We start from the raw sequence: 25,041 nt of genomic DNA, 5'->3' as shown, positions 1-25,041 counted from the left end.
GAACCTATGGATTTCCATCTGTGGTTGAATTGACAAAACAATAACTTTTAATTTACTATAGACTACCATAACCAGTCAATAAGCTTTCTTGATTTAAATATTAGTTATGACTCAGGATCTTTATCACTTAGTCTATATACAAAACCTACAGCTAGGAACACACTTTTGAAATACACGAGTTATCATCTTCATAATCTGAAAGATAATCTCTCTTTTGGGCAGTTTTTGAGGATCAAACGCAACTATATCTAAAAGAAAGACTATTTCAAAAACGCTAAAAATCCTCAAGTCCCAATTGGTTTTGAGGGGTTATCCTAACCGTCTTGTGAAACACTCACTCAAATGCCCCTGGTACTACCATTGTGATGCCTTGCTCAAAGTAAAAGAACATCAGGGATCTGATCAAAGAGACCAACTTGTGTGACCACATTTGGAACAGAATCCAAGAGAATAAAAAAGATTATATTAAAAATGTAATACAGAAAGTGGACACACAGAGAGATAAACAATTGTTTGCATTTAAAAAATCTAAGAGACCATCTGGTCAGAGCTTACAACAATTGTCAACCTAATTCATTACAACAGCTTTGGGGCTTGACACCTGTAGTGGGTCATTATCCAAGTGGCCATTGTACAGCTTGCGCTACAACATCAGTAGTGAAAACATGTATGCTTAATGATGAAAAGTGGATTTTGAAACATCATTCAAACTGTCTGTCAAATAATGTAATGTATTGCATTGAATGTCTGTGTTCACTGTACTAAATGGAAAAAACAACAGAAGGAGTTAAGAAACATAATTCAACACCAATCGCGTATACATTGTAAAATAATTACTGCACCCCCAGTTGAACATTACATGAGTATGGCTCAGGCCCGAATTAAATGAAATTGTTTGTACTAGAGTCGGTTAAATGTTCTAGACGTAGATGTGATATTGATCGCCTGCTCACACTGAAGGAAAACAGGTGGATCTGGTCAGCCAAAACCTACGCAGTATTGAGGAACCTGAATTGGTCAGTACCTTAAAGTGCCCGTGTGCTTTTTTGTTTTCCACTAGCATGTATGTTCAGGCCATTGAGAAAAATATCTCCTTATGTGAGATCTGGAGCTCTTGTTGCGTATGTTTAGTTTTAGTTTAATTTATCATTATTATTATTATTATTGTTTTCATATTGTTCTAATTGGATGTCCAGTGGGCCATTTATTGTCTGTAGTGATAAACTGTGAATTATATCTTTGGTCCCAAGTCAAAATGGCACCCATTTTTAGTTCCGCTCTAGTGTGTCCGTGAAGATTTTTTGCTGCTTCGTTTATAGATGCAGTACTTTTTTGGAATCTCTGTATTAACAGTAAATGTTGGGAGTTTTGTGTGAACATAGTTTTTTGGGAGACCACCACACACTGGTTGGTATAATACGCTGGTAATATCAAGATGGCGGACTCTTTTGTGCGGCCGGCACACGTGACCTACTAATTGTGCACGCTAACCGAGTCGATTAATATTAGGCTTGTGGAAGCACAATGTGTGCTGATCATATGAAGTAGTTGGACGCCGTAAGCCATTTGTTTGTTTGAAGTAAATCGAGTAAGTACATACCGCCCTAGATGCCAACTTTATCAGTTATTAGAAGCTGGTCTTTGATTGCATTACATCCAATTAGCAACATGTGGTCACTTTATGTTTGTTGTTATAATTTGTAGAAGAGATGACTGTAATTTCCTTGAAGTCGGGTAAGGACACAGAATCAATAATTTTCCATGAGTCTTCCTAGCACATTCGGTGGCAGTTCACTTTGACTGATTTTAGTTCTTCTATTTTTCGTTTGTTGTTTTTGTTTATTATTGGACAATTAGAATCATTGGAATCTCATTGAATCTTCATAGGAAGGCAGCAAGGTACACTGTTTCAATAGATTTTTGGGTATGATGTGCTAGGTCAAACTTGCTCTATGTGGTGTTTAACACGAATAGACACTCATGGTGTTTGTTTTTGTTTTTTTAGAATATGCTGGTAGTATTGTGGATACACGGTTTGGTATTATGGTCACTGATGGTTCTTTTTGTGAGCAGATGATACATTAGATCATGGATGTATTGATTAGTTTCTTTTGTTAGTATTTTCAGAAGTCATCATCTTTTGTGCAACACTGTGTCCTGAGGAGGGTCTTGCGGACCCATATGGCTTTTAAAGACTGACACATCGACAAAACAACCTTATTTCTTTTGAATATCATGATGTGAACATTCTCTATCTGATGTAAATATTCGATGTTTGGAGTATATGGGCTTTTATATTTACTGTCCATACTATTTTGAAAAAAGGTGATTACACTTCCTGCTATCCCATTACAAAATTGAGAAACTCAATGGGATTGTTTTGGTAGTGGCAGTGTTGCGACATATATTTGTCTATTTGTATTTTGTGTATATATTGTTTATAATTATGAGTGTTCTGTAAGATGAATGAAATATAATATGAATGAAGTAAAGACATTTATATTTGAATACATCCTTGAATGTAATCTTCCTTCTTTAAAGGTTTGGATCACATCATTGAACTGGAGTAAAAATCAATCTTGGTTGTGATATAAACAATTCCTCAAGGGATATTTTGTATATAAAATTATATTTTACACAATTCCTTGGGTATTATTGGGTTGCCCTATTTTGTTAATATAGTGAGTCCATGCTCATGCGCTTTGGGATATATAGGTAAGGCGGGATGCGAATTTAGGGTAAGGTTCCGTAAACAGAAATTGGCTAAACACAATAATAAGATCCCTGCCACTCTTAAACAACATTGGGCGCAACTTGAACATTCTGAAAATTGCTTCAAATTAACTATTTTGGAGGCGATCCATCAGATTATAGGAAGTGAAGACAACAGATATCAGAAGAAAAGGGAAGTGTACATGATGTTTACTTTGGGGACACACAAGGAAGGCCTTAAGTAGTAGCTGCAGCCCATACAGGTAAGAGCAGTAGGGTGGTGCTTTTTTTTTTTTAGACGCTGACGATTTTTTTATTAAAACAGCAGTTAGTTTCCTGGGCAATTTCTGGAAGCATTACCTCAATGCGCAGTCCCTAAATACCTCAATCCTCAATGGGATGCGCTGCTGCTTGTGGCTGTGCGCTGATTGTTACAGTAATTTTAATTTGCTGATTGCAAGCTCGATTGATGTGGAGGGAGCCCATTGGTCGCGACACTTGCTAGGGATTCCCCACTTCCGGTAGACGGAGGTGAGCGGTCTAGCGCTCCGACCTCCTTCTCTTCCTTATTACCCTATGCAATCCACGACGCACAGCGGACACGCTTCAAAAGCCGGGGCAGGAAGGACACGCGCTGGATGCGCTGCTGCTTGCGGCTGTGCGGTGATTGTTACCGTAATTTTAAAATCTTTGTTCTTTGTGCCTACCACCACTACAGCTGACTAAGAGCTGTGTGTGCTGTTTTACACTTTCCCCGCGATTGTTATCGTAATTTTAAAATCTTTTATTTCTTTATGCCTACCATCACTACAGCTGACTAAGAGCTGTATGTGCTGTTTTAACCTTCCCCGCATTTCTCCTCTTACCCTCCGTGTGTGTGGCTGTGCCGCTGGACTCCCTGGTCCACCACAAGCTGATTGCAAGCTCGATTGATGTGGAGGGAGCCCATTGGCCGCGACACTTGCTAGGGATTCCCCACTTTCGGTAGAAGGAGGTGAGCGGTCTAGCGCTCCGACCTCCTTCTCTTCCTTATTACCCTATGCAATCCACGACGGGCAGCGGACACGCGCAGCGGGTGCGCCGATGGCACGCCAAAGGCGCGCCTAAGGCAAGCCCGTCTGCACCCGTCCATGCACGGCCAGGACCAGGGGCCAGTCCCCCTGCTGCGCGGATATCCACTAGGGTGTATTCGGCTGAGGAGATGTTTGCCTTACGCGGAAGAGTGCCCCCTCCTAAGCTTACGCTTGCCTCAGACAACTATGTATGCCCCAGCTCACTGGAACCCTCCCCCCTATCTCTGCTGCTACCACGCTGTCTTCTAGTGACCTCAACTTGGTCCCATCGCAAACCAACCTGCCCTCAGACAGCTCGGGTGCCAAACTCGACTGCCTGTCCATCTGGTATCTCAACACCCGATCGTTGGTTAAACACCAGGTTGAGATATTTTATCTTCTAGATGCAGCAAAGCCAGACATACTTTTGCTGTCTGAAACTTGGCCCACAGAAGAGTCCTCTCCTGACATCTTGGCAGCCGTCCCTGACGGCTACTATGTCCTTCAGGCCAATCGCGCCCGAAGCAAAATGGGAGGAGGGGTGGCAGCCATCATCTCCCATTCCTACAAATCCAAATCCCTCACAATGTTTCCGATACCCTCTGCTGATTATATCATTTTTAAACTTGAGTTGGATACCCTCCCTCTTACTTTTGCTTTATTCTACCGCCCCCCTGGTCACTCGCCCAGCTTTCTGCATCACTTTGGCAGCATGATAGCTGAACTGGCAGTTAACTACGCCAGGATCCTCGTTATTGGGGACTTCAACTTCTCGCCTAACGCGCTGCACGAAAGCGCCCTTTCTAGGGAGTTCACAGACCTGCTAGCCGGTCTCAACTTTCTCCAGTTCATCCATGCACCTACTCATGTCAAGGGACACACCCTTGACCAGATCTGGTCACTAAACCAGGACATCCTTAACGTACAGATCTCCCCATGTGCTTGGTCGGACCATTTCTTTTTCTCTTTCATGGTCCCCAAGCCCCCAACAACCACAGCGTGCCCTTGCAACCCCCCTTTAACTCGTAACTGGGGCCGAGTCAACCTCCCCTCACTCTGTCTCTCGCTGACTACAACGATCCCCCCTTTGATTGGGGAGACTGGTCTTCCCTTGTCCGTCAATGCTCAGGCTGATAACATCCACACCTGGTTGGCAGACGCCCGGGACACATTCGCCCCACTAAAGAAACTCCGGTCTAAACGCCCCCACAACGCCCAACGTTGGTTTACTAAAAATCTTTCTGATATGAAACTTACCCTTCGGCAAGCTGAGCGTAAGTGGAGGGCCGACTACTGCCATTGCAAGAAGCTGGTCTTTCTGGCAGCCTTGAAAGAATACAAATCAGCCATTGTTTCGGCGAAAACAGAGTATTTCTCGCAGAAAATCCTCAATTCCTCCAATAAATCTAGGGAGATCTTTACGATAGTCAATGAACTTGCTAAACATGACCGGATCACGATGACCCCTGTGTTCTCCCAGCCCCTCTGCGACTCCCTCAATAATTGCTTTGTTGAGAAGATTGATCCCATTAAAGCTAGCATTTCTAACCCTGACCCAGGATTTGACACAGGCTGCCCCCCAATAAACTCAATCTCTCTGCTGAACTTCCCTCCTATCACCATGGACACCCTCCCCCCGCTCCTCTGCAGAGTTCGCTCTGGCTCTCCTTCTGACAGTTCCCCTGCCCATAATACTCAGAAGATTTTTCTCGACCTCCCTGAAGTCCCCCTCTCCTTGCTGAACAACTCCCTTTGCCAGGGCATAGTTCCCAGTTCTTTCAAATCAGCCATTGTTACACCTATCCTGAAAAAACCTGGGGCTGACCCAGCCACCCTTAGTAACTATCGGCCGATTTCCCTGCTCCCCTTTCTGGGGAAACTACTGGAGGCCCATGTTTCCAGCTGCCTGGGCACCTTCATTGAAAGCTCAGACTTTTTGGACCAGCACCAGGCAGGATTCAGACCCCAGCACTCAACCGAGTCGGTCATGGTGGCAGTCCACGACGAACTTAGGAAAGGGGCGGACCAGAACATCTCTCAGGCCTTGGTGCTCCTTGATTTGTCGCCGGCGTTCGATACCGTTGACCATTCCATCCTTATTCAGCGGATCAAGAACGCCGGCATCAGGGGCACCCCGCTTAGATGGCTTGCTTCATTTTTGCAAGACCGTAAGCAAGCAGTTCGTCTTGGCTCCTTCATGTCCAAGGCGAAGGACCTGACTTGTGGGGTCCACCAAGGCTCCTCCCTTTCCCCCTTGCTATTTAACCTTTGCATCCTCCCACTGATCGCCAAACTCAGGGAGAAACCTGTGGTTATTTTCAATTATGCAGATGACATGCGGCTCATCTTCAATATTGATTCTTCCCCCTCCTCAGTGGCGAATTTCCAGAACACTATGACCCTTATCAGCTACTGGATGAGGGACAATCAGCTCAGGCTTAACCCAGACAAGACTGAGCTGGTGCTCACTGGTCACCCGAATAATCCTTGGAACCCTAGTTTCTGGCTGCACACGCTGGGCGGCGCACCCTGCCCGGCGAGTTCGGTTAAGAGTCTTGGTGTTACCATCAGTAAGGATCTGTCTATGAAACCTCAAATTAAATCAGTGATGTCGGCCTGCTTTTTCTATCTGCGCCGCATCAAGAAGATTAGCAGATTCCTTACCCATGATGCCCTCGTCCACGTCATACTGGGTCTAGTAGTGTCCCGCATTGATTATGCAAATTCTCTCTATATCGGGATCCCCCTTTACCAGTACCATCAACTCCAACTGGCTAAAAACCAGGCCGCCAGACTGGTCTTTCGGCAGTGTAGGTCTTGTTCTGTGAAACCGCTTCTGAGAAGCTTACACTGGCTTCCTGTTGTTCAGCGGAGTCTTTTCAAGGTGGGCTGTATGACCTACCTAGCCCTCAAAAACCAAGGCCCCTCCTTCATTGCCGCTTTGCTCCACCGTTACACCCCCTCCCGAGCACTCCGGTCGGCGGGCCTCAATTTGCTTTCCACTTGCCTGTTCAAGCGTAAAAAGCTTGTGGGCTTAAGATTTGCTTCACAAGCCCACCACCTCTGGAACTCCCTCCCACCTGACCTTCGCCTCATCCCTACCTACCAGGTGTTCAGGAAGCCCTGAAGACGTGGTTATTCGCACAAGCATTTGATTAGAATCTTTCTGCTCCGCTGTTAGCTCCAGTCTGTCCCAAAGCGCCAAGAAACCGTTGGTGAACGTGCGCTGTATAAATTCTTTTTTCATTCATTCATTCATTCATTCAATGAGCTCCTGATTCAAACCTTGTTGTAATAAACAATACCAATTACCAATTCTGCTTAAGTTCAACTCTTGTGCTGCTTTCAGAATTATTCTTTCCCTCTCAATGATTATTTTATACTTGTTCGTAAGGAAACAAATTGTCTGTCTAAAACTTAACCTGAGATTGCCCCTCTGAAGTGCACAATGTGATACAAATACCTCCCATAATATAAGAATGGTACCGTTGTAGGAATCTCCAAGTTTACGGAATCCTAGCCTATTATAGGACTGCAATACATTTTGTGAAACCTGGAGACCCCACAACTCACAGTCTTTAAGGGGAATAAATTGGTGGCACAGTGGAATATCGTAAGCTTTATGGATCCGTTGATTGCGGTTAGCCATAGTGTTCACCACCTTATACCTTGTTCTTTTGGGTAGCTTCGCAGTACGCAGAAATGCTGGTAACTTAATTTCAGTTTATGCTAGCATCAGATTAAAAAATATGTTGTCAAATTTCGAGGTAGGAACCATCAGCTACGTTAATAAGCTCATCAATGCAGCTTGATAATAGATAGATAAATGACGGAAGGCAAGTCCTCCCTGCTCCAAGTCTAGTTGAAGAATAGAAGCTTGTTCCTGGGCTTTTTTTGTCCATACAACCTGCCATAGAGTTTTGTTTACTTTGTTAAAATAAAAAATCAGTATTTTTAAGGGGAGATTAAAAAAACAGAGTATCAGCAGAGGAAGAATTGACATCTTCACTAAAGCGACTCGGCCTACTATTGTCAGAGGTAATAGCAACACTTTTTCTAAACATTTTTAATTTTATTGAGCGTTTTTATGTAGTTTAATTAAAACAGTTGAGAGAAATCTGTGTTGACAAATAAGCCCAGATATCTAATAGGTCTTAATGGCCGAACTTTTAACCCTGAAGGAAGATTGACCTCAGGTGAATTAAAAAGGAGGAGCTCCATTTTGGACTTGTTGACCTTTTATTCCCCATAATCTGTAAATGCTTGAATTTCCCCAAGCGCCAACTGGATATTTGCCTTATCTGGGTTCAGATATGAAATCATCTGCAAAGAGCTTAATTTTTGTCGTCCCTGGTAGAGGGGCCGGATTTGACGTTTTAACTCGTATTTTTATTGCCAATGGCTCGATGAAGAGGGAAAATAAAAGGGGCGAAAGGGGACAGCCCTGCCTGGTCCCCTGTCATATCCTTACTTTCCAGAATCAGATCATCAATGCGTAGAAGGATTTCAACATTTGAGAGCTTTATGCAAGAAGCCACTAAGGTGAACGGGGAGGATGCGTGGGGCGGTAAGGAATCTATAAGTAACTTATGTTTCTTACAAAAATATCGTTACCAAAGGTGAGTAACTTGTGCATCTGAAAGAAACATGTTAGTTATAGATTCCTTACCTTAGAATCGATACCCGAGCAATACCAACCCTGGAGGTGGGTCTGCAAACCAAGTTCACACCAGAAAGTCCTGGAGAACAGAATGGCCAAAGAAGCCGTCTCTCCGGACTTAGCTGTCCAGGCAGTAGTGTTTAGTGAATGTGTGCAGTGATGCCCACGTAGCTGCCTGAAAGATGTCATTAAGGGGAACTTCACCTCACAGAGAAGTGGTAGCTGCCGTCGCCCTGGTAGAATAGGCTCCTAACCCCACTGGATGCTCCTTCTTAGCCAAAGAGAAACAAGCCTTGATGGCACAAGACAACCCATCGAGAAATGGTCTGCGTGTGCACTGCCTGAAATTTCATGGCGCCCACGAAGCCAACAAAGAGTAGGTCATCCCCCCGGAATTGTTTCGTGCGATCCAAGTAATATGAAAGCTCACATTTTGGATGCAGACGGTGGAGTTGCTCTTCTTCTTTTGAAGGGTGCAGAGGTGGAAAGAAGGTGGGCAAAGTGATGGTTTGGCCAATGTGAAAAGAAGTGACCACCTTTGGCAGGAAGGAAAGACCGGTCCGAAGGACAACCTTGTCTGGATGAACAGCAGGAAAAGGAGGTTTTGAGGAGAGAGCCTGTAGCTCACTCACCCTGCGTAGAGAGGTGATGGCAACGAGAAAGGCAGTTTTTAGTGTCAAAAGTCTAAAAAGACAGTTTTGTAGCGGCTCAAAGGGAGCACACATAAGGTAGGTAAGAACTAAGTTCAAGTCCCACTGAGGCATTACGAATGGAATAGGAGGAAAGAGATGAGTAATGCCCTTAAGAAAGTGATATACAACAGGGTACTTGAAAAGAGAAGGCTGATCAGTAAGCCTAAGAAAGGCTGAAACGGCCGAGAGGTAGCCCTTTAGGGTGTCCAGAGCAGATCCCTGCTGGGCCAAAGAAAGGAGGAACAAGAGAACCTCAGAAAGAGGGGCAGAAAGGGGATCCACAGCCTCTGCTGTGCACCATGCCACAAATTTGTTCTATCGGCAGGCGTATACCGTTTTTTGTGGAGGGACGCCTGGCCAAGATCGCATCACAGACTTCGGGGGGAAGGTCAAAAGCTGTCATCTGTCGCCGCTCAATCTCCACGCAAGGAGGTGGAGGCTGGACAGGTTCGGGTGGAGGACCGTCCCCTGCTGCTGCGACAGAAGATCTGCCCGAAGAAGCAGTAGAGTCGGGCGATCAATGGCCATGTTCAAGAGCTCGGGATGCCAGACTCTCTATGCCCAGTCTGGAGCCACAAGGAGACTTGGGCCCAGTCACACTTGATCTACTTCAGCACACTGGGCAGAAGTGGTATAGGCGGAAAGGCGTATAAAGACCACAACTCCACTTGTGACGAAAAGTGTCACTGAGCGAGTGCCGCCTCGGAAATTCCAACGCGCAGAATTGCTGACATTGCTCGTTCTCTTTGGAGGTGAATAGATCTAACCAAGGCTCTCCCCACTGTCGAAAGAGACCTTGCACCGCCTCCGAGTTCAGAAGCCATGCGTGAGACATTATGCACCTGTGGCTGAGTTCGTCCGCCCTGGTGTTCAGTGAACCTGTCTGGTGATGAACTACCAGGGCAATGCCCTGATGTTCCAGCCATATCCAGGACGGAGGGCCTCTTGACAGAGGGTCCATGGACCCCACCCTACCTTGTCTGTTACCGTACCATATGCGGCAGTGTTGTCTGTGAACACCTGAACTACTCTTCCCCAGACAGAGGGAAGGAATGCCTTGAGTGCAAGACGAATCGCCCGAAGCTCCAGAAGGTTGATATGGAGCCCGGACTCCGCTGGAGACCAGAGTCCTGGAGTTCTGGACTTTTTGGTTCCGTCCAGAGGTGTCAGGGTACAACACCCGAAGACCCCGGAGTTCCACCTGCCTTGGTGCACAAATGAACAGAAACACGGGCTTCTCGATGGTGGCGTCAAAGACCAAAGGTTTATTACTGCAGGGACACAGAAGTCACAGAATCTACACACGGGCAGAGACTAGGAGCCTGTTCGATTTGTACAAAGAGGGCTGCTCCTTATATACGGTTTTTTATGCTAGGGGCAAATTCTTTACATGTAATACATTCCCAAAACCTTTGTGTCTAAAACAATAAATATTTGGTGTTACACAGGAACCGTCGATAATATCTGAGGCCAAACATTGCGAAAAGAGGGGTTCCCACTAGTTTGTCACAATTCCCTGTCAATATTGCATTCAGGACCCGGACCGCCTCATCGTAAAGTTCGTTACCTCCCCCTAATAAAGATTCAGAAAGAAAGAAACAGAGCCAGGTGTGGAAGATAGAAAAGCGGGATAAGGGATGTTTGTGGGTTGTAAATGGGCAAGGCTACCGGCTTCGGCCGCCTAATCATGATCAGGTACAATGGACACGAAGACCAGTTTGGCAGGACTGGCCTCGGGCAGAGGAGGCAGCCTTTGTCGAGTCATGCAGCTACAGCGTGATCTGGTTTAAGGTGCACGTGTCATGTAAGAGGTGAATCTCCGGCTACGGCTACGTGTCCTTAATCAAAGTGGAGTGAATGAAGTGATCAGAGGCTATTGCATATGTGAGGGCAAGGAAACACAAAATGGCGGCCATGATCTAAGATGGATGCCGTGGGTATATCAGAAATATGTCAATGGAAGGAGTGCTCTTGCTCGTAGCGTAGCGAAAACACTAGGATATACTAAATGGATCATTTGCGGTTCACTGATACCAATATTAGGTATTTCCGACAAACTTGAAAACACGGGTTCAAGTCGTCACGGAACCGTCACGGAACCTCAGACCCTCCTTTTGCCCTTACATAGGCAATTACTCAGTCTATGTCAGAATCTAGTTCTATGCTCATCAGGTCAGTGACATGTTGTTGTATCATCATCCTTTCTCGTGTCTTTTCTCCAAACGCAGGTGGTTTTCTGAGACAAGTCGTAGCACAAAGACTACACAGAGCAGGACCACACTGGATAATCAGACAACATGAGAATAGGAATACTAGGATGACACCAATGACCATTAGAACCTTCCATCCCCACGCTGAGATCAGAGTCCAAAACCACTCCATGAAGGACCAGTTTCCCTTGTCTACATGTATGGAGTCTGAAATCTTGTGCAACTTAGAGATCGCCTCATAGACTGTTGGAGCATTATTAGGAATAAAGACACAGCAGCTCGATTGGATCATTCTGCATACCCCACCTCGATCTGCAAGTATAACGTCTAGAACCATACGGTTCTGCAACGTCATGAGCCTATCCGCCTGAAGCTCAGCTGTCAGATTGCTAAGGGCACCAGCAGTTTCAGTAATAGTAGATTCAACTACCCGTGTTAGCTGACGTATGTTTCTACTATTGGCCATAGGTCCCCAGAACGGAAGGAAGCCTTTGAAGAAGTCTCCAGCTTCCTGACCAGCGGTATCTTCCTTGCTGAAGACACCTCTCGCTACTCTTGTTCTGTGGTAATCAGGTGAAGCAGTGTATGTCGGAGGCAATAATCGAGCAATATAACATGATCCTGAGAAGTCGGCAGGCAACCATGTATAAGCTCTGTCTCGACAAATGAAATAGGTACCCCTAGCAGTAAGAAAGGCAGGGGAAGAGTTAGCCGGAAACACATAAGTCTCTACGCACTCACTCCTCCCTAGCTGAGCTCTCGGATTTCTCCCATTACCTTGCAAACAGACCTGACCTCGGTGAGGTACGACCCATATTGGAGTTGAGCTTTTACGCTTGCTTTCTCCTAAACTAAGGCGATACTCTGAAGTATTCCAACTTAAATATACTCGCAATTCGTCTCTAGGGTATGATGGAGTATTATTGACGTCCTTGACCATGTCAATAATTCCCTGGACTAAAGCTTTGTTAGCAGAGTTATATTTAGTGGAACGTGGTGGACGTGGAGGATAAGTTTCAAGGGCATAAGCAAAGATGGTTTGGAAGGCCTGAAATGATCCATTATAGCTGTAAGGCAAAACCAAATAGGGAATACCTTTATCCATAGTGTGAGGTATCAAGCCACACACCCAGCAGTCTGTAGTGTTAACTACCAGTTGGTGTTGGTGCAAGAGCTGTACAAAAGTGTTGTTGGTAAATTCTGAGCGTCTGACTTGCTCATGTTCCGGAAACGAGTGAAAAGAGTGTATAGAAGAAACAGTAGAAATAGCAGGATCAAGGGGAGGTACTGTAGAAACTGGCACAAAAATCAAATTTATGCTAAAGACGATTCCACCCACCAATGTTGCTAAAACAATCAAAAATGTAACGGCACATTGCATCAAGAAACATTTGCTGTGAAGAATTCTATTAAGTCTGTTTCTGCGAACGTAAATCACATTTTCTCGTTGCAGCGCAGGAAGCTCCATCTTCTACAATCCGCTCGCGACCACTGATGATGTGTACGTAGATGAAAATGCCTCTATCAGCCCTGGGAGTTCCCAGAACCAACAGAAAGATCGACCTTGTGTCAGACCCCTGCAAATTCAAACTAGGCACACAGCCACGACCCTACGGCTACCCAGACGGCAAGGCAATTTTAAAAACAATAAACAATAGCAAACTTCCTGGCTGAAGGCAAAAGTTCAATATATATATATATATCAAAATCACAGTATGCAGTTGCCTGCTTTATTTGTCCTTTTTATGGCTTCTAAGGTTGTATTTCTGCTTCGCTGGTACTGTCTGATCGGAAAATAGTGTATTACTAGCAGCTGTTGCAGAGTTTAAGTTCGCAGATAGCAAAGTTTCTTCTGATGCTGGAGACAAATGTTCAGTGTTCAAAGGAGTCTTTTCAGGAGGAGAGTCAAGTTTCAAAGTGTCAGTAATCAAATCGGCATCGCTGAAAGGGATAAACTTCGGAGTGATTTCAGATTCGGAGGCACCAATTCCCTTCTTCACCCAGTCGTCGTAAGGCAATGGCAAAGGAACACGCTTTACGTGAGAAGCGTGAATCCAGTGTTTACGGCCAGCGACACGTACGGCTGTCCTCGTTGCCAGCAGGACCTGGAAGGGGCCGATGTAGCGAGGCTGAAGATTCTTTGTCCTCGCGAAGTTTCTGACCACCACGTGGTCACCGGGTTTCAGCTGATGCCCTGGACTCTCCGGAGGTTTTGGCAAAGCATCGAAAACCTGTTGATGAATAAGACTCAATTTAGCAGTCAAGTCGTAAAGGTAATCTATCAACATAGGATATTCAATGGAGCAAAATTGTTTAGGCCTTGGCACACCCCAGATATTTGCCGGGCGGCCAAACACAATCTCGTATGGAGAAAGCCCTATTCTAGAATGCACTGTTGCTCTCGTTGATAACAAGGCCAAAGGAAGTGCGTCTGGCCAAGCTAAACCTGTGGATGCTTGTATTTTGGCTATCTTAAGCTTTAGAGTGCCATTGTAACCCTCGACTAAACCAGCAGATTGGGGATGGTTTGCACTATGGAATTTTTGTTTCAATCCTAGACCGGCACACACACTCTGCATAACTTTCCCTATAAACTCACTTCCGTTATCTGACCATACAATCCGTGGCATTCCATACCTAGGGAAAAATTCCTTGAGAAGAATTTTGGCAGTAGATAGAGCAGTGTTGTCCTTTAGTGGGTATGCTTCTATCCACCTGGAAAAAGCACAAACTACCACCAGGACGTATTTTAAATTGTTGCAGCGTTCCATGTGAATGAAGTCTAACTGAATCACTTCAAAAGGGCAGGAAGGAGGAGCGAAATGACCAGCTGGAGTTGGAGTTCCCTTGCCAGGATTATGCATCAAGCATACCATACAATTTTTCACCACTCTCTCTGCACACTTACTGATTCCCTCATTCTTCCAGACCGGAGCCAACATCTTACATATCCCTTTAGAACTTATATGCGCTACTCCATGCGCCATCGTCACTACTGCAAGCACATATGCATCAGGCAACATCCAACGCTGCTGTTCCGTCAAATCAATCCAACATCCATTCGAGTCCAACTTGCCCGTACTTTCTCTCCATACACGTTTCTCTTCCTCAGTCGCTTCTTTCTGAATCTCTTTCACACTTTCCATAGTGTCCTCACACATTCCAGACTCAGCAATCCATCTTGCAGACGTAGCAACATACATTCTACTCATCGTGTCTCTAGCTGTCTGTTTAGCAGTTTCATCAGCAAAGGCATTCCCACGACCAACATCATCCGTGATTGCTTTATGAGCACTGCACTTCACAATCGCAACTTCAGTCGGCAAGGTTAGAGATTCCAACAAGTCGTTAACTAGCTGACCATGTTGGATCTTAGTCCCATGGGACGTAATGAAACCTCTTTCTCTCCACAACCGGCCAAAACTATGGGCCACGCCAAATGCGTACTGACTATCTGTAAACACATTCACTCTCTTTCCCTCAGCTAAAACACACGCTCTTGTTAGAGCTATTAATTCTGCAGCTTGGGCAGAATTCTGACTCACTCTTGCAGTCTCCACAATCGTCTTCAAAGTCGTTACCGCGTAGGCAGCAGTCACATCACCATTCTCCAATTTAAAACATGACCCGTCCACATACAGCGTACCATCCGGATCTGATAGCGGAGTATCTTTCAAATCGATACGTCCTTTTGTCTCTTCCTCCGTTTTGAAATAACAGTCATGTGGCTCAGAATCACTCGACTCTTGATCAGTCGGCAACAATGTTGCTGGATTCAATACATTGCATCTTTTGATCTGAATATGACTCGCTAGTAATGTCAGCTCGTAACCAGATAATCTCGCACTAGTAAGGTGTTGTGTCTTCGTTCGGTTCATGAGTGTATCCACTGCATGAGGAACCATGACCACTAGCATATTGTTCATCACCAAACCAGCAGATTGTCGAATGGAAGCCGCAGCTGCCGCTGTAGCCCTCAAACAACTAGGTAACGCTCTGGCTACCGGATCTAATGTTGATGAGAAATACGCACAAGGGCGTTGCTTATCACCAAATTTCTGTGTCAGAACACTCAACGCGCAACCTTCTCTTTCGTGAACGTAGAGCGTGAATGGCTTGCTGTAATCAGGTGTACCTAATACAGGAGCTGAACACAATGCTTTTCGTAATTCAGTAAAACTCTCTTGACATTCATCAGACCATGGCACCGGACTCGGAACATTTTTCCCAGTCAAAGCTACCAATGGTTTCGCTAAAAGAGAAAAATTTGGGATCCACTGCCTACAGTAAGAGGTAATACCTAGGAAGGCACGTACCTCTCTCTGTGTGCGTGGAACACTCATCTGCGTAATTGCTTTTATTCTTTCTGGGGTCAACTTCCTTCCCTCCTTTGACAAGAGATGACCTAGGTAGGTCACTTCTTGGCAGCAGTATTGCATCTTGGAAGGAGACACCTTATGATTCAAATTAGACAAATGATGCAATAGGGAAATTGTAGCTGCTTTGCAAGTTTCCTTGTCATCGGCAGCCACTAAAAGATCGTCTACGTACTGTACTAGGGCAGAACCTGGAGGAAGGACAAAAGAATCTAGCTGACTTTTTAAAGCTTGACTATAAATGGATGGACTTTCACAATAGCCTTGTGGAGCGCGTTTAAATCTGAAACTTCGACCTCCTAAACAGAAGCCGAAAATATCCCTACTTTCTTCGGCTATCGGAATGCTGAAAAAGGCATTCTTTAGGTCTATAACTGAGAACCACGTAGCTGTAGCAGGTATTAATGTTAACAAGGCAGTAATGTCTGGCACTACAGGAAACTGCGGAATTACAATCTTATTAACTTCTCTAAGGTCTATGACAAACCTATAAACTGGAGGTTTTGTAGGGTCAGTTCGCTTCAGAATCGGTAATACAGGACTGTTACAGACATTACCTCTAGTTTCTTCAACTACACCTTTCTTAATCAAGTCTTGCACAATCAATAAAAGTGCACGCTCACCTTCACTCGATATTTTATACTGGGGAATTCTTGGAAATTTCACATTTGCTTTCAAAGTTACTACATACGGTGGAATTTCTAGGAGACCTACATCATTAGGACCAGTCGCCCAAAGAGAATCAGGGAGTGAACGTAGCTCCGGCGGGAGTGCGTCCATTGACAAGTACATCGGAGAGGTGATATTTTTACCCAGTGTAAGCTGTACTCCTTCCGGAGAACAGTACAATGTCGCATATAGTCGTTTTAACAAATCTAAACCAAGCAGATTTTCATTACAACCTGTCGTCAAAATCAGGGGTGCTTTCAATTGGCACGGTCCAACAGAAATAGACAAAGGACCAGATATCGGGTTGTACACAGGGGCGCCTGAAAAACCTACGGAAACATTCGTTGAGCCAGACAAAGGTGCGCCAGGGAGTTTCGCATGCATGATAGAACTTTTTGCGGCACCAGTATCCAACAGAAACGGTTCGACTACACCTGATGTTGCTACTGCGACATAAGGCCCACTCTGATCTACTGGAACTGATACTACTCCCTCTCTCTGTCCATGGCTGTCCTAGTACCCATTTTGCTGAAAACCCTCATCTACTTCACAATAATCTTCAACAAGATATTGTTGAGATCTATTTTGCTGAACAGATTGTCCATTTCTCTGATCAAAGTGATTGGAGGGACGATCATTCGTTTGTGGAGGTATAGCACCTCGTCCTCGTCCTCTAGAATTCTGCACAAAACCACCACGACCTCTCTGAGCTGCTGCTGCATTATTTTGCGCTAAGATCGGACATTCATTTTTATAGTGACCCTCTTTCTTGCAGTACGCGCACTGATTCCATTGATATTGAGGTCTTGATGTACTATAATCTGTCCTTTGGTATGAGTTTTGCTGCGTATTAGTCTGATTCGCGCGAGGCGGATACGCCTGCTGCAAAAGAACTTTAGTTTTTAAATCTTTCGTTTTCTTTTCTGATTTTTCCTTTTCCTCTTTATCTCTATTTTCGTAGTACTGCGCAGTCGCAAGTATTTGCGCTGTCGTAGATACAGCCCACGCACTTTCTGAGTCTTTTAATTTATTGCATAATTCAGGTAACAAATTATGCACAAATTTATCGACAAACAATCTCTGTCCTCCTTCTGTACTCATGTCCTGACCACTATGATCTACAAAAGTCTCTTCGAACCTCGTGAAGAAGTCCGAGACACTTTCGTCTTTCTTTTGCCTACATGCTGACAACTTGTCCCAATTAACACGCAATGCTGGCATCAGAGTCTTCATTAGATCAATTATTCTACCTGGCAGATTAGCAATCAAAGGTTCAGGTTTCGCACCACCTATTTGTTGATTATCTGCTGCAGTGATAGCTGCCCAATCACCACCTAAAGCAGCCTGATGATCCTCTCTACGAATTTTAGCCCACACTGGTTGCGGAACTACATTACCAAATAACATATCAATGTCGGCTAAGTTCATTATACAAGCCTCAACTGTTTGTGTTAATTCCTTGTAATATCCGGCTGGATTCTTACGCGGATCTGGCAAGGCCTGTTTCACTGCTAACACTTCTGCTCGCTTCCATGGAATGTGTATCCACACTCGTTGGAACTGTGCTGGAGCAGCTACAACACCATTCGGTGCGTCAGCTTGCACAGCTTCGCGCCAAATTGGAGGAACCTCCCTCATAGGATATTGGCGACTTAGCTTCATTTTACCTTTCTCTAAATCTCTCGGTGAACGAAGAGATGGATCATTCCTAAAACTTAAAATGAGTTCCATCGCTTGCTTTATATTCTCACCCACTATCATTCCAGCAGCAAACTCCTTTTGAACCCTAATTAAATCTTCCAAATCTGATTCGACATCGTCTTCTTCTATCTCTTCACGTAACAACGAGCACATCTCATCAAAGACGTATCGTTGCGTTGGTTCTCCCCACTGCATAAATGTGTCTAGCACATCTCTTGTACTATATCTTCTACCCTTCGAAATCCATCTGAGAGCCGTGGAATCTAAAACTCCCCGTTCCTCAGTACTCGGAAGCTGACTCCGTCTCTGTACAGAGTCAGGAGTAGGAGTCTTAATCAAAGTTTTATATATAGGAGACAGCATATTAGTAACCGAATCAGTGATTCTTCGACGAACAGAAAGTGGAGTTAGTACACTCGCAGACATAGAGAATGCAGTGGAGGTAGGAATAGATGAGGAAGCAGTAGGAGTATCGAGGAAAATAGTTTCTGGAGCAGTAGGTACAGAGGTAGGTATAGGGGTTGGCAGTGTAGGAAGAGGAGGAGCTGTAGGAACATTTACATTCACCACAGGAAGTACAGGAACTTGATTCTGAGGGATAGGAGCAGGAGCACCAGGTTGTCCAGCAACCGGCAATTGAACATTCGGGACGAGTGGAGCCGTAGCACCTTGTGCATACGGTGGAGGTGACCGTAACAGATAAGATAGCAGAGGATCGTTTTCGGAGTCCTCCAGTATCTTAGCCATTTTCGATGGCAAGGCAGGATAGCACTTGTCAATCGCTAAGTTATGCTCTCTAATGGCTACATCTATGGCCTTCTCACACTCGTTAGCCTGCAACTGTTTAGTCGCTTGCTCTAGAGTTAACTCTTCTTGTTCTTTCTGCTCTTTCTTCAACCTTCTCATTTCTCTCTGTTTGGATTCTTTCCGCCAATAACGGAAGGAATCAAACATTGCCGGCCGGGCTTTCTTCTTGAACAATTTCGCTTCTAAGTTGTCGAGAATCTCTTGTTCAAAACTACCATGCAGTGGCCAACTAAGGACACCATCCTTCTTACAATAGCGGACCCATATCTCATTATAAGTTATAGGACCCACACCATACTTGCAATATAAATCATATAGGGGAGTCCCAATCGGAGGAACCAGACAAGAGTCCTCCAATCGTGAGTCACTGTTGCAACCAAAACAAGACAACATTTTCCGACTTACCATTTTCAGTCCGGAACACAAAAACAAACAAACACGGAACAAATATGTGCACTCGAACCAAGACTCGAACCAAGAACTTAGGCCTACCAAAACGAACTGATGTATCGATACCCAAAACTAAACCAAATAGATTATCGTAACTAGAACAACCAGTGATAATCTTACAAAACCAAACCAAACCAAGAACCGATCAAGGATTTTAACAATCCTCACAAAGTAATTAGCTAGCTATCACTAAATACTTAACTGAGTCACTGAAGACGTCACCAAGGAGAAACCCGTCACGTTTCGCCGTACTAAGGACTGCACCACTTCGGGTCCAAGACAGGGCGACGGTCAAGGCAACGGCCCACTGCAGCCGTCCTGAACGGGAAACCCTCGTGGAAGAGAACTTCGGGCCACTTTTGCGATATGCCGGGATCGATGAAGTGGGGCGCCTCCCTCAGGAATCTTCACACGAAGCTTCTCGAACTCTTCAGGCTTTTGGACCGGTACCGAATGACGTCGCCCCACGTTGGGCGCCAATTGGAGTTCTGGACTTTTTGGTTCCGTCCAGAGGTGTCAGGGTACAACACCCGAAGACCCCGGAGTTCCACCTGCCTTGGTGCACAAATGAACAGAAACACGGGCTTCTCGATGGTGGCGTCAAAGACCAAAGGTTTATTACTGCAGGGACACAGAAGTCACAGAATCTACACACGGGCAGAGACTAGGAGCCTGTTCGATTTGTACAAAGAGGGCTGCTCCTTATATACGGTTTTTTATGCTAGGGGCAAATTCTTTACATGTAATACATTCCCAAAACCTTTGTGTCTAAAACAATAAATATTTGGTGTTACACAGGAACCGTCGATAATATCTGAGGCCAAACATTGCGAAAAGAGGGGTTCCCACTAGTTTGTCACAATTCCCTGTCAATATTGCATTCAGGACCCGGACCGCCTCATCGTAAAGTTCGTTACCTCCCCCTAATAAAGATTCAGAAAGAAAGAAACAGAGCCAGGTGTGGAAGATAGAAAAGCGGGATAAGGGATGTTTGTGGGTTGTAAATGGGCAAGGCTACCGGCTTCGGCCGCCTAATCATGATCAGGTACAATGGACACGAAGACCAGTTTGGCAGGACTGGCCTCGGGCAGAGGAGGCAGCCTTTGTCGAGTCATGCAGCTACAGCGTGATCTGGTTTAAGGTGCACGTGTCATGTAAGAGGTGAATCTACGTGTCCTTAATCAAAGTGGAGTGAATGAAGTGATCAGAGGCTATTGCATATGTGAGGGCAAGGAAACACAAAATGGCGGCCATGATCTAAGATGGATGCCGTGGGTATATCAGAAATATGTCAATGGAAGGAGTGCTCTTGCTCGTAGCGTAGCGAAAACACTAGGATATACTAAATGGATCATTTGCGGTTCACTGATACCAATATTAGGTATTTCCGACAAACTTGAAAACACGGGTTCAAGTCGTCACGGAACCGTCACGGAACCTCAGTCCTCTGATCTCCACATCCCCCATGTGGCCGTCCCGTGCCAGAAGTAATGCATCAGTCACCACTGTGAACTCTGGTTGGGGAAGGGAGAGGGGTCTGACGATGATCCAATCCTGGTTCGTGTGCCACCATTGCAGTTGGTGTGCAGTGTCCTCTGAGTTCTGGACGTAATTGGACAGGTTTCCCTGATGGTCTGCCCACTGGAACTTCAGGTCCCACTGCAGAGCCTGCATCTCCCATCTGGCATTATCTACCAGCAGGATGCAGGAGGCCATCAGACCCAGCAGCCAGAGGGTCAGTCTGACCAAAACCTGGGATAGAGGCTGAAAGATCAGAATCATAGCCCGAATATCCCGGACTCGCTGCTCATGAGGATAAACCAGAAACTGCATCGTGTCCAGAACCCGACCAATGAAAAGGAGCTTCTGAGAGGGAGTCAGATATGACTTTGGCACGTTGATGGAGTACCCCAGTGAATGAAGGAGGTCGGATGTAGTCTGGAGGTGGCAAGCCCGCCTTCAACAACCAGTCATTGAGATGGGGGAAGACTGGAACCCCTGATCTGCGCAGAGGAGCTGCGACCACCGCCAACACTTTTGTGAACATCCGAGGGACACTGGTAAGGCCAAAGGGGAGCACAGTAAACTTAAAATGCTTGTGGCATACTGTGAACCGCAGGTAGCGCCGGTGGCCGGCAGGATAGGGATGTGAAAGTAAGCGTCCTGCAAGTCTAACGCTACCATCCAGTCTCCACGGTTGAGGGCAGACAGGACTTGAGCGAGGGTCAACATTTTGAACTTCTCCTTCCGTAGGAATCGGTTGACATTCCTGAGATCCAAGATAGGACGCAGGCCCTTGTCCTTCTTGGGCACCAGAAAGTAGTGGGAATAACAACCACAACCTACTTTTGGGGCAGGAACGCACTCAAGGACTCCCTTGGCCAAGAGAGCCGCAACTTCCTATTGGAGAAGTGCCAGATGATCCCCTGACAAGCAATGGTACTGGGGTGGCATGGCTGGAGGGGTGGTCTCGAAGGGGAGGGAGTAGCCCCTTCAGACTATCTGCAAAACCGACCTGTCCAACGTTCTGGTGCACCAGTGGGGGAGGTGATGGCGGATCCTGCCTCCCACTGGCGTCTGATGGGCCTGAAAGGTCAGACTAGGAGGGCTTGAAGGCTGTTGCAGGGGGGAAGTGGTAAACTGGCCCGCCCGCTGGCCCCCAGAACCACGTTGGTTGTTCCCTAGTCCCCGGCCACGTTGGGGATGAACAGCGTGTGCCGGCCTGGAAAAGGGACGTGTTGGGGCACCCCTTCCGTTGCCACGAAGGGGGCAAAAAGCAGACTGTGCGCGATATGTGTTGGAGAGGTTGAAACGCGTTGCCAGTGTGCTTTGTCACCAAACAGGCGATGGCCATCAAAGGGCTTGTCTATGAGAGAGTTCTGGACATCCCCTGAAAAGCCAGTCGATAACAACCAGGCGTGACGGCGAAGCACCACCGACGTTGAAATGGTCCAACCCAGTGAGTCGGCAGTGTCCAGTCCACAACGAATCATAAACTTTGCTGCTTCTCTCCCTTCTGCCACAGTACGGCAGAGTACGGCCCGGGCCTCCTAGCGATACTGGGCAGAACTTGCACCACTGTATCTCACATGGAGTGGGAATAATGGCCCAACAAACATGCAGTGTTTGCAGACTGTAGTCCTAAGCTGGAGGGAGAAATCATCTTCTTCCCAAGCTGATCCAGCTTCTTGGATTCCCTATCAGGTGGTGCATTAGGGAATGCGCCTTTGGAACTTGAGGCTTGGACAGCCAAGCTCTCACGGTGGGATGTTGGCAGAGGAAATTGGGGTCGCCTGGAGCCGGGTGGTGGAGTCGGGCAATTAATCCTATCCACAAGAGCCCCTGTGTTGGGCCAGGACCAGGTGCTCAAAAGTATGTTGGTGATGGCATCATTGAACAAAAGTATTGACTTGGAAGAGCTCACTGACGGCTGAAGCACCTCTGTCAGGGGGTTTGTCCTGACTGCCACGGTAGGAAGTTCGAGGGTTAGGGCTTCGGCCGCCCTATGCAACACCGCAGGGTAAGACGCTCCTTCCTCTGTAGCCACTGTAGGAGGAGACACCATGCCAAGGTCTGGAGATGTATCTAGACCAATGGCTTCCCCAAGTTCCTCTCTCCAGTCCTGTTCATCCACGATCTGGTCAGATAAAGGAACACCATAACCCTCCCAGTCCTCATCATCCTCCCCTGGCTGTCAAAATGGCTGATAAGGGCCAGGGCTGAACATAGAGACAACATTTCCCATCCGTGCTAGATCTGGCATTGGGCGATGCTGGTCTGGCTCTCTGTCCATGTCAAGGATGAGGTTGGGGTCAACGCCAGCAGGGGGTCCAGCATGGTGCAGTGAAGCCAGCACCGGGGGAAGTGTCACATTGCCTGCTGGTGCCGATCTGGACCAGGTCTGGATCCAAGGGGGCCCTGTGGTGCCGGGGCCAGAGCCACTGGTGACGAAGGTCTATGGCCCCACCCGGCTTCATGTGGCACAACAGAGCGCCGGTGGAATCGGGCTGCCCAAAATTGGCATGCATGGATTCATAGAACTGACGAAGCTGGCCAGGGGTCGAGCTCGATCCCAGAAAGGGAGGGAAGCCTGGAGTCGACCATGGAGGTTCCACATTCGGAGCATTGGCAGTGGCACCACCAACACTCTGCGCTGCGCCAGCCAACGGGTGAGAGGAAGTCGAAGAGCGATGGAGCTTCTTCGACTTCTTCCTGTGCTTCGACTTACCTGAGCCCGAGTGCGAAGAGTTCGGCGAGGAGTGATGATGATGACTCCGCGACCAGTCCCTCGACCTCCCACGAGAACGGGACCTTGAGCGGCATGGAGCCAGCTGCCCAGCCTCGAGTAACTTACGGGACCGCTCCCGCAAAGTCTTCGGACCATGGGCCGGCAGTCAGAGCACGACTTGGGGTCATGGTAGTGCTTTAGGCAAAAAAGACTCATGCGGTGCGGATCCATCACCGACATCAGTCGCTTACAGGAACTGCATTGCTTGAAACTGGGCATCCCTCGTACACCAGATGTCATACGACTGGAAAAAGAAGTCGACAAAAATCGCAAAAAGATTAGTCAAAAATTTACTAGAGGTACCGCTCTTCCCTGATATGCACTGGCTAGCGCAGAAAAAGAAAGAACTGATGTCAGCTCGCGAGGGCATCGTCTAATTAGCTGCCGCGACGTCATCCCGGCAAACATGATGCCAATGATAATCGCAGAGCTGACCGACGCCACCTTTCGATGCGCAGGGGTACTGCTGACGAAAAAACTTTCCAGATCCAGTCTGACGCCTGGGGGTAATTCTAAGGTAAGGAATCTATAACTAACATGTTTCTTTCAGATTTACTTTTATATAAGATCCATTTATGATTGCTCAATTTATAATCTTACCTCTTTCTTTAATTAAATCACCTATCAGAGAAAATGTAGAGAAAACTAATTTAATTTTGTTTTCAGATGTGTAAAATATTTCATCATCAAATACTTTATTCGGAGTTTTCAACCATAAGAGTACATAACAGTACATATGTAAAACTAAAGATACACAAACTCAATTTACAACACGGTCCTGTGTCATGCCATTACAAAATTTAAATGATCAATGGAAGTGTACCTTTAAACTGTAATAAATAAAATACTTTATAATTAGTTACAATTGGCATTTAAAAAGGTATATAGTTAAAATACAACAAATAAAGGACACCCATGCTAAGTGCTATCTAACAAATACATCGGTACTGGGAGACTGAGACAAAGAGAAAGCATAATGCGAAAGCCAATAACTCCAGCACCCTGTATCTGATGGACCTGCTCGAAGGAAGGTAGTAGGATACCGCAAAGCAACTAACTGAGAGGATACTGTACAGAGGAACCGTGTGGTAACCTCTAGTAGACAGCATCCAAATTGCTTCCAAAACAGGATGATCCATGTTTTTCTTGGCCAGGTATAACCAGAACAGAATAAAATAATGTTAACTAGTGACTCCTCTGGCTGTTGGCAAACTGGACATACAGTACTTATTGAATTTAAAGGGTTCCACTTTGATAATAAAGACATTAATGGTAAAGTTCCCTGGAGGAATTTAAGGTAAGGGACTTTGCAGCTAATGGGTTAATAATATTCAAGAAGGGTTCAAATTGAAAATCAAGTTTAAAATAAAAAAAAGAGTACTAAGCAACCCTTTGGACACATTCTAGAATTTTCTGGAATTTAC

The 25,041-nt window shown here is 46.0% G+C and overlaps 1 protein-coding gene across 1 annotated transcript in view; it reads right to left on the bottom strand.

The window, feature by feature from the left end:
• LOC147710083 (E3 ubiquitin-protein ligase TRIM39-like) overlaps positions 1–25,041 on the bottom strand; it is a 473,089-nt gene that overhangs the window by 198,731 nt on the left and 249,317 nt on the right. The window contains exon 8 of the mRNA XM_086920787.1: positions 24,218–24,238. Within this exon, the coding sequence (XP_086776913.1) occupies positions 24,218–24,238 (21 nt within the window). The remainder of the gene's footprint in view (positions 1–24,217; positions 24,239–25,041) is intronic.

This window comes from Lissotriton vulgaris, chromosome 5, assembly GCF_964263255.1.
Source record: "Lissotriton vulgaris chromosome 5, aLisVul1.2, whole genome shotgun sequence".
In the NCBI taxonomy this organism is placed as follows: Eukaryota; Metazoa; Chordata; class Amphibia; order Caudata; family Salamandridae; genus Lissotriton; species Lissotriton vulgaris.
This window is presented reverse-complemented; position numbering and strand designations above follow the sequence as displayed.